General features: G+C 39.0%; 1 protein-coding gene across 8 annotated transcripts in view; it reads left to right on the plus strand.

Annotated features, from left to right (window-relative positions):
• The window catches only part of LOC123826727 (ABI family member 3 binding protein), a 243861-nt gene that overhangs the window by 189652 nt on the left and 39763 nt on the right, over positions 1–14446 (plus strand). For all 8 annotated transcript variants that reach the window (XM_045850740.1, XM_045850741.1, XM_045850747.1 and 5 more), the window contains 3 exons: positions 1090–1164; positions 9508–9579; positions 13262–13366. In XM_045850740.1, the coding sequence (XP_045706696.1) occupies positions 1090–1164; positions 9508–9579; positions 13262–13366 (252 nt within the window). The remainder of the gene's footprint in view (positions 1–1089; positions 1165–9507; positions 9580–13261; positions 13367–14446) is intronic.

A 14446-nucleotide genomic window follows, 5' to 3' on the forward strand; every position in this document is an offset into this window, starting at 1 on the left:
GGTTGATTTGGTCCATGTAAATCACTTCTATGCTAAAGCATAAGTTGGACCAAAGACTGGATTTTTCTGCCCTCTCCCCACTGTGTTTATAAAAGTCTTCTTGAAGTTCTAAATGATGAATCTGGCTTATAAATTAATGTTCTTGGTTGATATCTCTCCAGGCACATGGAAGAAAAAACAAATAACTATTTCTATCCTTTGATTTATGGAAAGCCCATAAGTTTTGGAGTATCCTCCAAATCCTAAAGATAGTTAGGCACAGAAGTCTTTTATAAACAAATATATCTCCATGTGACTTTTGTATCATGATAGCTGTTGAAAGCTGGTTATATTAAATGCTTCTACAAAATAATAAATAGTAGCAATAATGGCTAACATTGACTGAGTGCTTGCCATGTGTCCTGTTAGGCAGAGTTAAGGGAGACATGAGAAAAGCTAGAAAGCAGACTCAAAGTCAAGCAATCAGGCTCCAGTCTTTGCTCTCTTAACCACAAGTACAGTTAGTGCTTTTCCTTAAAGAGTTTTATAAGATAGGTGACCTCTTAAAGTTGTAGTAATGCTATGGCTGTCAGCAGAGCAGAAGGGAGACTCCAATAATTTTATTACAGCTCTGGGTTCAGTGATAGCTTCTGCCAGAATTATCAAGGACCATCTGTACCTAGAAATTCATTCAAAAGGACCATCAATTTATGAGTTACGAATTTAGGCCTTGACAAATAAATACACTTCAAGTTTTGGTTTTTGATTACCATAGGTAGTCCTGATTGTTCTTCATTCCCATTTTGGAATGGATCTAGTGCTTATAATTGAAGCAAGATATTTCCCATTTAGGAATATAAATTCCTTTGCCAGTTATTTTTTTCCAAGTCAAGTGATCAGATCAGAGTACAGACTCATGTCTCTATTTCCAAGTTCAAGCCTATGATTTTTATACCAGAATTGTGGTTTTTATATTTTGAATACTCTTTAGTAAGACATTATTTTATTGCCTGGTTAAATGATTTACAATTCTCTGGGAAGTTTTGTTTTCCATGGCTGCAAATTTTCACAAGAAAATGTCTGAACTATTTTCTTCTCACTCTATTATAGTTCTGAATAAGACAACTACAAGACCTGGTAGACCCAGACCCAGTGGGATGCCCAAAGGGAATGGAATGGGAACAGGTAATGATCACAAATTTATTTCCTTTTGATGTTACCAACACTATGATTTTTCATTCAATTTTTATAATTTTGTTGAATTCTCACTTCAGGTTTTTTTTTTTACCAGTATTGGAAGTTCTTAACATAACAAATTGAAAATTGTGATGCATTCCAAATATCAAAGCTTCAAATGTCTCTGTAAATAAATCTTAAAGAAGGATTTATCATTTTTCTAAATCCAGTCCACTAAATAAGCTACCACACATAATCTTGATTCTTTAAAAGATCCTGATTGTACATATAAATTATTGAATTAAAATATCAAAGTAGCTGTCTTCCTTAATTTCAAAACACTTTCCATACAGAACCTTGGTCTTTGAGACTGAAATCATTTGGCTTTCAAGGTTATAATGTCACGAATATGATTATAACTTTTTAAAAGACCTAAATCAGTTAGAAATCTGGAATATAGTATTTAAATAAGAATAAGAATTGGCAGTTGATCACCCTCATTATAGTCATATTAATATTTCCATATCATTCAGCTTAATGAAGCGCCACTGCCCTAGCCCAGTCTCTTCTCTGGGAGTGGGGGTCACACAGATAACCAGGACAACTGTCCGATAGAAGGTCTAACACCCAGCTCACTAAGTGGGTAAATGATAGTTTCAGGGACTTAATATAGGATTGCATTATTCCCTTTCAATATTTTTTAAATACCATAAAATTTGTGTTTGTATAAAAAAAGCATAAAAATTAGAATATACTTAATGATATATATTTAATCAACCCATGATGGTTTTTGAATGAGAAAAAGATGTGAATCATACCTGAAACTATTTCAGTGTGAAATCATTCAGTTTTGTTTTAGAATGCATTTTTTGTACTAGATTGTTACAATGTCTGAAGTTCTAGGAATTTGCTTCCCTTCAAACCAAGGAATGAGACACCTTCTATAAATTCCTGAGTCATAAAAAGTAAGAAAGGATTCTGGTATCTATTTGTGTTCAACTGCTCCTTTAATTTTTCCCAACTGTGGGATTAGGCAATGCATAGTTTCTCAAATTGACATAAACAATCTGGTTCTAAACAGAGCCAATATTCTTAATATTCAAAGTAATTCCCTCAAGTTTGTCTAAGTAAAAATAGATGAAAGTATTTATGTCAACAAAGCAAATGAAAGAACAAGTAGCTATGATCAAACTTGAAAGCCTTCAGAAGCCTTCAATACGATCAAGCATTGATTCTCACTAGGAAAATACTAATTGTTCTTCAGAGGGAAATAGAGAGTCATTATATTTTAGTTTATCAGCAATATAAACATTTTTTCAGTGCCACTTGTAACACAAACTGATATATATTTACCCTCTTTTGTAGATGAAGTCAACTATGTAAAAATAACTAATCTAATTACCCTTGGATGACCCCTAGTCAGGGTTTCTTCGATTTAATTAGTTGGTTGCTGGTAGAAAGGGGCTGGTGGGCACAGGTAAACAAAGCTGAGCTCACTCTTGCCCTACCCTTCCTCCACCTCCATCCCCAACAAACCTGTGTTGCACCTATTCTATGTTCTAAAGTCTGTCTATTAGGATTTCCCTTCAGGGAAACACTTGCTCCCCACCTATGGGGAGTGAGGTTAGCATATAGTATTCAACTGTGCTAACCTCACTGGGTGGTACATTTCCTTGTCAGCCACAATAGTACATAACCAAGTGATGCTTACCACAAGAGTACAAGGTTGGTTCAACAGTCAAACAAATTAGTGCAGTTTACCAAATTAACAGAGCAAAGGAGAAAAATCATATGATCATCTCAATAAATACAAAAAACAACCATTAGACAAAATTCAAAATTTATTCATGATGAATTCTCAGAAAACTAGAACTAGAAAAAATTTTCCTCACTGATAAAGGGCATCCATGGAAAACTTACAGTTAACATCATACTTAACAGTGAAAGTCGAAATATTTTTCTCCTAACATCAAGAATACAAGCAAGGATTCCTATTTATACCACATCTATCAAAAGTAGTAAGGGAGTGGGTAGCCAGTGCAATAGGGCAAGAAAAGAAGTAAGTTGTATAAAAATTGGGAATCACAGTTGACATTATTTAGCACCTTTGAAAGGAAAATTTAGTAGTTCTCAGACTATTAGCCGAGGGAATAATGTTTTGAAAAATTGATAAGAAAAAGAAAGTTTAAATATATATTTTCTCCAGGTTATAGATTTATATGAGTTTACCTTTCTTTGATTCTGCATAGTTTTGATCTGTTTACAGAAATGCAAGTATTCACATTTAGTTTATTTTCTTCTGTGGCCCACTCTCTCATCCATACTCACCTCTATCCTCCATTAAGTCTTAATGAGACAGCATTTCTGTGTCACCTAATTCCTTATTCAACTTTTGACATGTTGCCCAGAATGTTTATCTTTACTATCCATCTCACGTGCATTTTCTACAGTTTTCCATGCTGAAGTTTTCAGCCCAGATACTTTATTAAAAAAATTAGTTGATAAAGAAGCATTGAGGATTTATAGGACTTGTTCTTCATGGTCTTAAGTCTCTTAAGGTTGTGCTCTTGGAAGACTAGAGAAGAAAGATTCTAAGGCTTCAAAAATATCCACCTTTGATTACTTGGACCTCTGTAAAAATTTTGCAGTGATTCCATAAACCACAGAAATCTTTAAACCATCTTGAGCTGAGTGTCTTATTTCATAACATCATTACAGATATTGATCCTGCTTTATGTGGATTCCATACCTATATGCATAAATATTCTCCATTTTAAAGTTAGAAAGTACCAAGAGGTTGGGACTTTAGGTAGGCCATTGTTCCAGCATCTCTTTTTTCATGGTTTCTGCTGATGTGTTCTACATATTATAAGCAACTTGAAGTCTGATTTCAGAGATGCAGCAAGCATGCACTAGATCGGAGGATCACATAACCTCAGCCCACAGGCCAAATCCAGCTCACTCTTTACTTTTGTAAATAAAGATTTCTTTATTTACAAAACATAGCTTGATTTCACAATGTGGCAGAGTTGAGTAGTTGTGACACAGACCTATGGCCCACAAAGCTGAAAATAGTTACTGTCTGACTCTTGACAAAAAGTTTGCTGACCCTATGCTAGACAGTCTCTCAACTTTCTCCCTGCAGAAGACAGCTGTTGAGTTGTGCAGCTATTATTTCATTTAACTAACATTTATTGAATGCCCAGTATATGCCAGGTAAAGTAATTTGAAAACCATGTTGGCATATGTGGTTTGGCATATATGTTCAATATCTGGACCCCAGACTTCCTTCTCTACATCCTAATAAGCTGTACCTCACTGCCCCCACATGGAGTGTGCTTGACATCCAGAACCCAGACTCCTGGGTGAGAAATGTGTTTGAGCTGTGGCTAAACTTCCAGTCTGCTGGCTCATCACCCCTGACTTTTTAGCTAGGTGCTAAGATTTGGGGACAAATGTGAGGAGAGCAATTATCCATATATACTACCACATTTTGGTTATAGGAAATAAAGTCTCTGATATATTTGGAAACTGATGTCTAGTTTACTAGGTTTCTTGCAAAGTTTTTGTTACCATGGTTAAAAATACCTGAATTGTTATTCATTTTTTACAATAAATTCCTAAGAGGTGAACTATGTAAATCCAGAAATTTTTGGAGAACTCGCATTAGGCCATAGAGCTCATGGTGAAGCTCGAGTGTTGGTGCTTCCAAATCCAACTCTGCACTTTAGAAAATATGTGGATTAATCCTGCCTGAGAGAAAAAGAATTTAGGTCACAGCCTGGGCCAGAATGGCTGATTGTGTGCCAATTCCAGAGGATGCTTTCTCTATAGTCTATCTCTTACTGGCTTCCTCCGTTCCCTCCCATTTCCTTTCAGCTACCTTTGGCCTTCACTTGCTCTCATCTGATTCAGGGAAACAGAAGTTCACTGGTCCCCAGCTCTGTGCTCACATTGCTGCCTAGCTGGCATGCAAACTGCAGCTAGGTGGAGGCCAGGCCAGAACTGGAGTTCACTTTCCTGTCCCCAGTTCAACATGCTGTCCCTGAGTCCTGGGGCTGTCTTTTGCAGGGCTTTTACCAACATTCTCACCTACCACCAGCTTGTATCTGTTTTACAGGCTAGAAAAGACCCAGTTTGTCAGCTGAGACTTTATTAATTTGGGTATTTACTTTTAAGGATCATAACAGTATGATGTTTCTGTCTCTACATATACAGAAAGTAAGAGAAAATGCCTGGCTTCTGCTGATTTCTCCCTTAATTAGAAGCCAGAGGAGTTCATGTAGATGGTCTTATTCATAAAGTAATGGCTGCAGAATTTTTGGTTCCTTCCTAGATCTGCATTTTACCAGCCCATGGCTTGGTGAATCTGGTGTGTGCCTGGGGTGGGTGGGCCGCTGTCAGCCTTGTGGTGTGGCTGGATGATGCATGCCTACCAGTCATTGCACTGAGCCCTTACACAGTGGTGGCATTTTAAACCACCCAAAAGACAGAGTATAGGACTCTAGGGCTAACATCACTTTATTTTAAGGAATAAAAGAAGGAAGAAAATGACAAGAGAGATAGTACTCTGTACTAGCCCACTTAGGGCTTAAGAGATAGGCTTAAGAGCCAGACACATGTGGGTCTGAATCCCACCACCTCTAGCTGTGAGGCCGTGGGCCAGTGCTTCATCTGCTCTTGCCTTGGATTTCTTCATCAGTGGTACCTGGGTGGTGTCGCCCACACAGAAGGTTTAGAAGGATCAAATCAGATAAAGAACATGAACAGTGCCTGAACAGTATCGAATCAAAATACTTCAATTTTTTTAAGGGTAGAAAAATTTGAGGAAAGGCTGTGAAGAAGTATACTGCAGACGCACACAGCCTACTAGCCTTCCACAGTATAGAATACATTTTTTTTTACCTTTGAACAATAGTGGCAAATCAAATCTCACCAAGCCAGGTTATCCCAGTGACACAGATGGAAGTATTTTCCGTTTCCCTGTGCTGTGCCCAGAGTAACCACCCACATGAGTCATTTCCCTGGCCCCCTTACCACTGACAGCAGGGCAGAGGAAGGAAACTAATGATCTGTTTCTTGTCACCATGCCTGTGGGGTTAGCCACAAAATAGTCATTGACCCCAGAAACATTTCTTTTCCTACCACAAAAAGGCACCAATTAATTCATGGCTCCATATAAACATTCACCATGATTTTATATATTTCTTTTATTAAGACATCAGAGAGTATAGGTAGTAACATTAGGTTTTTAAATTAATGGTATCATTGTAATTATAATGTTAATAATTATAACATTAATACTAATTATAAGGTTAATTTATACTATAATACTTATAGTTAATATAATTTCATAAATGAATGGGAATGTCATCCAGTTTTTGGCAAGCAAAGCTCTTGTGGCATATTTAATTTAATGAGATGTGTTTTTGGTTGTATTTGTCGTTGATATACTAACTAGTATATCAATTAAATGTTCTTTTTTTTTTAAAAGATTTTTTATTTATTTATTTTTAGAGAGGGAAGGGAGGGAGAAAGAGAGAGAGAGAGAAACATCAATGTGCGGTTGCTGGGGGCCGTGGCCTGCAACCCAGGCATGTGCCCTGACTGGGAATCAAACCTGCGACACTTTGGTTCGCAGCCCACGCTCAATCCACTGAGCTACGCCAGCCAGGGCTAAATGTTCTTATTTTTTAATGGGTGAATTATTATAAAATCCTGAAAGTATGGTTTCTTCTTTTAGGATGAACCATTATATCTAATGTGATATTTGCATTTTAGATTTAAAAATACCTGTTTCTGTTCTTTCTTCTTCTTTAAAGTATATTTTATTGATTATGTTATTACAGTTTTCCCAATTTTTCCTCCTTTATTCCCCCTCCACCCTGTACCCCCCAACCCTCCAGCATTCCCCCTCCCTTAGTTCATATCCATGGGTTGTGCATAGAAGTTCTTTGAGTCCTCTGTTTCCTATGCCATTTTTGACCTCTCTCCGTCTATTTAATGCCTACGAATTATGCTTCTTCTTCCCTGTACCTTTTCCCCACGATTCCTTCCTTCCCCCTCCCCACTGAAAACCCTCCATGTGATGTCCATTTCTCTGATTCTGTTCCTGTTCTAGTTGTTTGCTTAGTTTTTGTTTTTGTTGTTTTTCTTTCTTTTATTATTTTTAGGTTCATTTGTCGATAGTTGTGAGTTTGTTGTCATTTTACTGTTCATATTTTTGATCTTCCTTTTCTTAGATAAGTCCCTTTAACATTTCATGTAAGAATGTCTTGGTGATGATGAACTCCTTTAACTTGACCTTATCTAGGAAGCACTTTATCTGCCCTTCCACTCTAAATGACAGCTTTGCTGGATAGAATATTCTTGGATGTAGGTCCTTGCCTTCATGACTTCAAATGTTTCTTTCCAGCCCGTTCTTGCCTGTAAGTTTTCTTTTGAGAAATCAGCTGATAGCTTTATGGGCATTCCTTTGTAAGTAATTCTTTCCTTTTCTCTTGCTGCTTTTAAGATTCTCTCTTTGTCTTTAATCTTGGGTAACTTAATGATGATGTGCCTTGGTGTGTTCCTCTTTGGGTCCAACTTCTTTGGGCTTTTCTGGGCTTCCTGGACTTCCTGAAAGTGTATTTCCTTTGCCAGACTGGGGACGTTTTCCTTCATTATTTGTTCAAATAAGTTTTCAATTTCTTGCTGTTCTTCTTCTGGCACCTCTATAATTCAGATATTGGAACATTTCAGGCTGTCCCAGAGGTTTAAAAGCCTCTCTTCACTTTTTTGAATTCCTGTTTCTTTATTCTGTTTCTGTTGGATGTTTATTTCTTCCTTTTGTTCCAAATCATTGATTTGAGTCCTGGTTTCCTTCCTGTCACTGTTAGTTCCCTGTTCATCATTTTGGGTATCTTTCATTTGTTCTTTCATTTTTCAACCAAATTCAATCAGTTCTGTGAGCATTTTGATTACCAGGGCTTTAAATTCTCCACCAAATAGGTTAGCTATCTCCTCTTGCTTTAGCTCTCTTTCTGAGGTTTTGCTCCGTTCTTTCATTTGGACCCTATTTCTTTGTTCGGGGCACCTGTTAAGTTGTAAGGGGGCAGGGCTTTAGGTATTCACCCGGTCAGGGCAACCCTCTTTGCTGCGCTTGGTGCTGCCTGTGGGAGAGGGGCCACAGAGGGAACAATGCAGCTCCCCTGCTCATCTCTAGCCTACTTTTCAATGAACTCTCATGTGAGACAGGGAGTTTCTCCCACAGAGGCAACCACTGTAGTCCACAGTCAGCTCTGAGTCTCAGTTTCCCCTTAAGCCAGCCCCACCCCCATGGTCTGCAGCCTCACGAGTTCCTCTCTGTTCACCACCTACTGATCTGGTTGTTCTGGTTGATTTTTTCCTTAATTCTTTGGTTGTCAGAGTTCCATGCAGTTTGATTTTCTGGCACTTCTGGTTGTTTATGGTTTTTAGATTGGTTGTTATTCTCCTTTTTGGTTGTGCGAGGACACAAAGAGTTTCTACCTACGCCTCCATCTTGGCCAGAACTTCTCTATTCTTTCTTAATGAAGACAGTCAGCCACATCAGGGAAGACTATTTTATATGTAAAAGATTAAGAATAAGAATAGGAATAATAATAGGATGAAACCTAAATTGGTGTTCTCAACCATTAGGGTAGCCGCCCAAACTCCAGGCCATGGGTATTTAGATGAATGGTTGAGTAATAACCACCAGATTATGTTGGAAAAATTTAGGAGACAAAATATCACACAAAGTAATTTTCAGATTAGTTTCTTTCAAATTGCTATTTGGAGTTCTAGGCCTGCCCAGGATTAATCTACAAGTCTCAAAGGTACAGATCCAGTTTGTGGCCTAACCAGTGTGAGAGCCAAGTCCTCTCCACAATATTTTAAAAGTCAATTCATTAAGTATAAACCCAAACACATTGGAATTTTAGGGGTTTTTTTAATGGGAGTAAAGGGATTGGAGGGAAATTTTCAAAACCACAAAATGCACCCATGAATATTGGAAAAGAATGGCCCATCACTGTGGGTGAACCTCCTGCTGAGGCAGTACTGCCCAGGAGGGCAGTGCAGGCAACATGGAAAGTTAAGACAAAAACCACAATCCACAATCAAATGTTAACTCTTCAGGGAAAATATCACAACCAATGAAGGTAGCCCTTTGATATTTTTCTATTTACAGTTGGGAGAAGCTAATTAATTTGTCTGGACACAAAATCACCAGTGTCCCTGCTCTATAAAGAATGCACATTATCACTGATGACGCCACCAAGTTTCCATGAATAAGAACATTTAGTATATTTTTGCTATATATTTATGCCCTTTACTTATCTCTGCCCATAGGGGTCAAGGAAATGCCATTGAGTGCTGATAGAAATATGTCCATGAACTTTACCCACTTCACAAAGAAACCAGGTAAGGGAAAGGATGCTGACTCCTTTACTCAGCTCTGGGCTGGAACATGGGCAATAACGGCAATACCATTGGTTGCAGCAACAGCAGCATCTGCATGACCCCAAAGCATCAGAGCCATGCTATCAGGACATGGGGATTGCTAGGAAAGCATTCCCAAATCTTATATTAGGGGGAAGGAAAAGTGCCCTGTGCACAATTAAACATTAATAAGAACCTCTAATGGGGTACCAATTGAATAATTCCTTTGTTTAATGTTCCAGTGAGCCACAATACACAAATGCCAATGAGTCACTGTGCGTTCTAACCTTCATCGTGTTCAAGTTTTACTCTTGTGTGATTTATTACAATATTCTTTTGCCTGAAATGACTTATGTTTCTAGTTGACAAATATGCTGTATATTTTAGGCCCAAATTATGTAGTAACTGGTTACTTGGAATACCTTTGCATTGAATAAGAACTCCGTGCTTTTTGAAAAGATACTGTGAAACCTACTGTGGTGTATTGATGTCTGGACTACAGATCTTTGTTCTGTGAGCACCATGGACCCCCTCACACATACTCTTCCTCCTCTCCTAAGAAGTACTTAAAGCCACAGGGCATTTTCTGATATTGCCAGTTATACATGATGATTTTTAAGTCAACATCATTATGCCTAGAAAGAAATGAATTTTTAAGTATATTTTATTGATTAGGCTATTACAGTTGTCCTATTATTTTCCCCTTTGCCTCCCTTTGCCTGGTTACCCCCCTTCCCTCCAGCAATCCCCCCTTTAGTTCATGTCCATGGGTCATGCATATAAGTCTTTGGCTTTTCCATTTCTTATACTGTTCTTAACATGCCCCTGTTTATTTTGTACCTACCATTTATGCTTCTTAATCTCTGTATCTTTTTCCCCATCTTCCTCCTGCCCCCTCCCTGCTGATAACCCTCCATGTGATCTCCATTTCTATGATTCTGTTTCTTTTCTAGTTGCTTGCTTAGTTTGTTTTTGTCTTTGTTGTTTTTAGGTTCAGGTGTTGATAGTTGTGGCTTTGTTGTCATGTGTCTGTTCATAATTTTGATCTTTTTCTTAAGTAAGTCCCTTTAATATTTCATATAATAAGGGCTTGGTGATGATGAACTCCTTTAGCTTTACCTTGTCTGGAAAGCATTTTATGTGCTCTGGAATTCTAAGCTTTCTGGATAAGGTAATCTTGGTTGTAGGTCCTTACTTTTCATCACTTTGAATACTTCTTGCCAGTCCCTTCTTGCCTGCAAAGTTTCTTATGGGAGCTCCTTTGTAGGTAACTCTCTCCTTTTCTCTTGATGCTTTTAAGATTCCCTCTTTGTCTTTAGTCTTTGGCATTTTAATTATGATGTGTCTCAGTGTGGCTCTCTATGGGTCCAAATTGTTTGGGACTCTGTGCTTCCTGAACTTGTATGTCTATTTCCCTTACCAAGTAGGGAAGTTTTCTTTCATTATTCTTTCAAATAAGCTGTTAATTTCTGACTTTTCCTCTTCTCCTTCTGGCATTCCTATGATTTGGATGTTGGCATGTTTGGAGATGTCCCAGAATCTTCTTATTCCCTTCTCAGTTTTTTTTTAAATTTTTATTTCTTCATTCTATATTGGTTGACTGTTTATTTCTTCTTTATGTTCCAAATCATTGATTGGAACCCCAGCTTCCTTACCTTCACTGTTGGTTCCCTGTGGATTTTTCTTTATTCCATTTAGTGTGTTATTCCCTTATGTGTTTCCCATACTTAATGAGATCTCTGAGCATCCTTATCACCAGTGTTTTGAACTCTGCATCTCATAGGTTGGTCATCTCCATTTTATTTAATTCTTTTTCTGGAGTTTTGATCTGTTTCTTTCAGTTGGGTCATATTTCTTTGTCTCTTTAATTTGGCAGCCTCCTTGTGTTTGTTTCTGTGTATTAGGTAGAGCTGCTTTGACTCCCTTCTTGGTGCACCTGTTACATTGTAAGGGGCAGAGACTTAGGTATTTGCCTGGGTGAAACAACCTGCTTTCCCATTTTGTGGCACTGTATGTGGTAGAGGGATTGGAGAGGAAACAATGCTGCTTGCTCACCTCTTGCCCCATTATCAGTCACTTCCCTCACTTCCCATATGCAACTGCACCCTTATAGCTGCTGCCCTGGTGCTGAATCCCAGAGGAGGTGGGTTTCCATACATTCTAGGACCATGCAGGTCCTTTAAATTGACTCTCCTGACAGACAGGCAGTTTCTTCTACCACCCCAACCCCCACTGGTTTTGCAGCCAGAAGTTATAAAGCTTTATTTTCCTCGTGCTGGAACTCTGGCTGTGCAGTCTGGCCTGGGGCTGGGATCACTTGCTCCCCAGGTTCCCCCGCCCCCCGCCCCCGGTTTTTATCCACCGCACATGAATGTGGGACTGCCTGTTCCACTGGCCCCTGCTGCTGCTGCCTTGCCACTGCCACACCACTTCCTCTCCACCCTGGCTCCTTGTCTCTGCCCGTCCTACCCATCTGGATGAATATTTCTTCTTTAAATCCTTGGTTGTTGGATTTCCATACAGTTTGATTTTCTGGCAAGTCTAGTTGTTTTTAGTTTTGAAGTTAGTTGTGATCCTTCTTAAAAGTTGTGTGAGGAGGCAAAGAATGTCTACCCATGCCTCCATCTTGACCAGAAGTTGAAGATGAATTTTTAAGCTGTAACACAGATTTAAAAGAAAATTTGGGTTAAGGTAAGCTGCTTCAGGCATCTCTAGCCAGCCTTTGAGCAAAGTAGACACTTTGTGCAATTTTTAAATGCTACCTCTTCCCTCCTTCCTTTAGGTAAGCTATTTACAAAAATGTACCCTTCCTCTGGGCTGGCAACTTTGCACCAGGGCTCATGAGTGGTAGCAGAGTGAGTGTTAAACTTTGGCTCCCACTTACACACCGCTGGCCAGGTGCCATTGTACAGTGCACAGCCATTCACAATGACCCTGCTCTCTGTGAGCACCAGCTTATAGCTTCCGCCATCAGAGCTCCTTTGCTGTAAATTCTGAAAGTGTTCGTTTAATTATAATTACACAATAGATTTGGGAATGGGGCAGATCACCTACTAAAGGAGAAATTATGCACTAACAATTTCAAACTAAATGGTGTAAGAATTGTATTCTCAAAATCAAATGCTATTGGAGGCAATGAAGCTCAGAAATGCTGCTGTTAAGACTATATGGCAGGGGTGTCAGACTCTTTTTCACCAGGGGCCACATCAGCCTTGTGGTTGCCTTCAAAGGGACGAATGTAATGTTAGGACTGTATAAATGTAACTACTCCTTAACTAGGGGCAAGGAGCTCAGCGCTGCCGATGGGTAGAAACAAGGTGCTGGGCCAAATAAAACAAGGTGGAGGGCCAGATTCAGCCCATAGGCCTTGTGTTTGCCACCTGTGCTATATGGGAAACTAAAGATGTTGCACTCTCTACACCTGTACAAATATACCTATACATTTTTATCCGTAACTAGAGGGTTTTTTTCTTATACTAATGTGCTTCATTATCCCTTGGTACTTTACAATCATTACTTTAAAGGAATATCAGAAATAAGCACTTTTCTGTAGAATCTATTCTCTTTCATTCAATTACTACTTATCAAACATTATATTTTTTAAACCTGTCATTTTCACAGTGTGAATCCTTATGACAGCTTTATCTGTATTATAATCTTCCAGCCACTATTCCAGGGACCCGCCGCCCACCCTGGCCACTTAGGCCTACACCCCCACGAAGAAAACCTTTACCACCAAACAACGTCACTGGGAAGCCAGGAAGTGCAGGTATGTCAGTCACACACATTTCCTTCTCCCTCCGTGACTTCTGCTGTCCTATCCAACCACAAGTTGTTCTTGGTATACTGACTCAGGCAGTGGACAAGCCCGTGGTGTATATGATACATGCCTGTCTTGGCCCTGAAGACTGGACATTGTAAATAGCTTCGGGGTCTCATATCCTGATTCTGGGTGGGTGGGTGGGTGGGTTGAAAGAAACCCATCCTTGAGCATCCGAGCCAGTGTGTCTGCTTAGAATGAAGACAGAAGCCAACTCAGTCGCTCCTAGAAGTGGATTATTTGGGGCAAGACATTGTATTGGGTTGGCCAAAAAGTCTACTTAGTTTTTTCTGTAAAATAAAAGACACATTATTCATTTCCACTGACAACTTTATTGATTTGAGTATTTTGAGTATTTTGGCTATCTCCCACTATTGGCTTCTAGTGGGTAGAGGCCAGGGGTGCTGCTAAACATCTTCCAATGCATAAGACAGCCCCAGAGCAAAGAATTACTTGCCCAAAATGTCCATGGTACCAAGAAACTTCGCAAACCACTTTTGACACATTTGATCAGTCACAGCACCTTCTCCATAAACTGCACAAATCCTTTTTTGTGTTTCAGTTGTGTTTTACCTTCCTTGAAATAACAAAGCACAATACACTGAAAATGTTGTGTATCTTCTTCCATCTTCAATATTAAAATGGCTGCACAAACATTCACCAATTTTGATAAATTGTTTTAAATGCAGGCTGATAATGACAGCTGTCACAATACAATTTAACAAAATTGTTTCAAATGAAGTTAAAGGCAACTAAGCACTATGAGAACCATCTTAAGGAAAAAACTAAATGAACATTTTGGCCAACCCAATACACTGCCATCCCACCAGGTGTAATAATAGACAGCGTGATGCCCTGTCATCAGTGTATTTTCCGACGTGAAAGCTTCTACATCTCGTCGGAGTTCTCCTGTCCACCAGCCTTTCTGCTGGCCTCAGCATTGTGGGAGTAGGGGAAAGACCAGGGACTAAAATATTAGTAGTGCTGTGCCATACAACAAGACGGGAACATACTTTAGAAGTCAAGCTG

Source organism: Phyllostomus hastatus, unplaced genomic scaffold (assembly GCF_019186645.2).
Source record: "Phyllostomus hastatus isolate PE091 unplaced genomic scaffold, TTU_PhHast_1.1 phas_contig_86, whole genome shotgun sequence".
Lineage (NCBI taxonomy): Eukaryota > Metazoa > Chordata > Mammalia > Chiroptera > Phyllostomidae > Phyllostomus > Phyllostomus hastatus.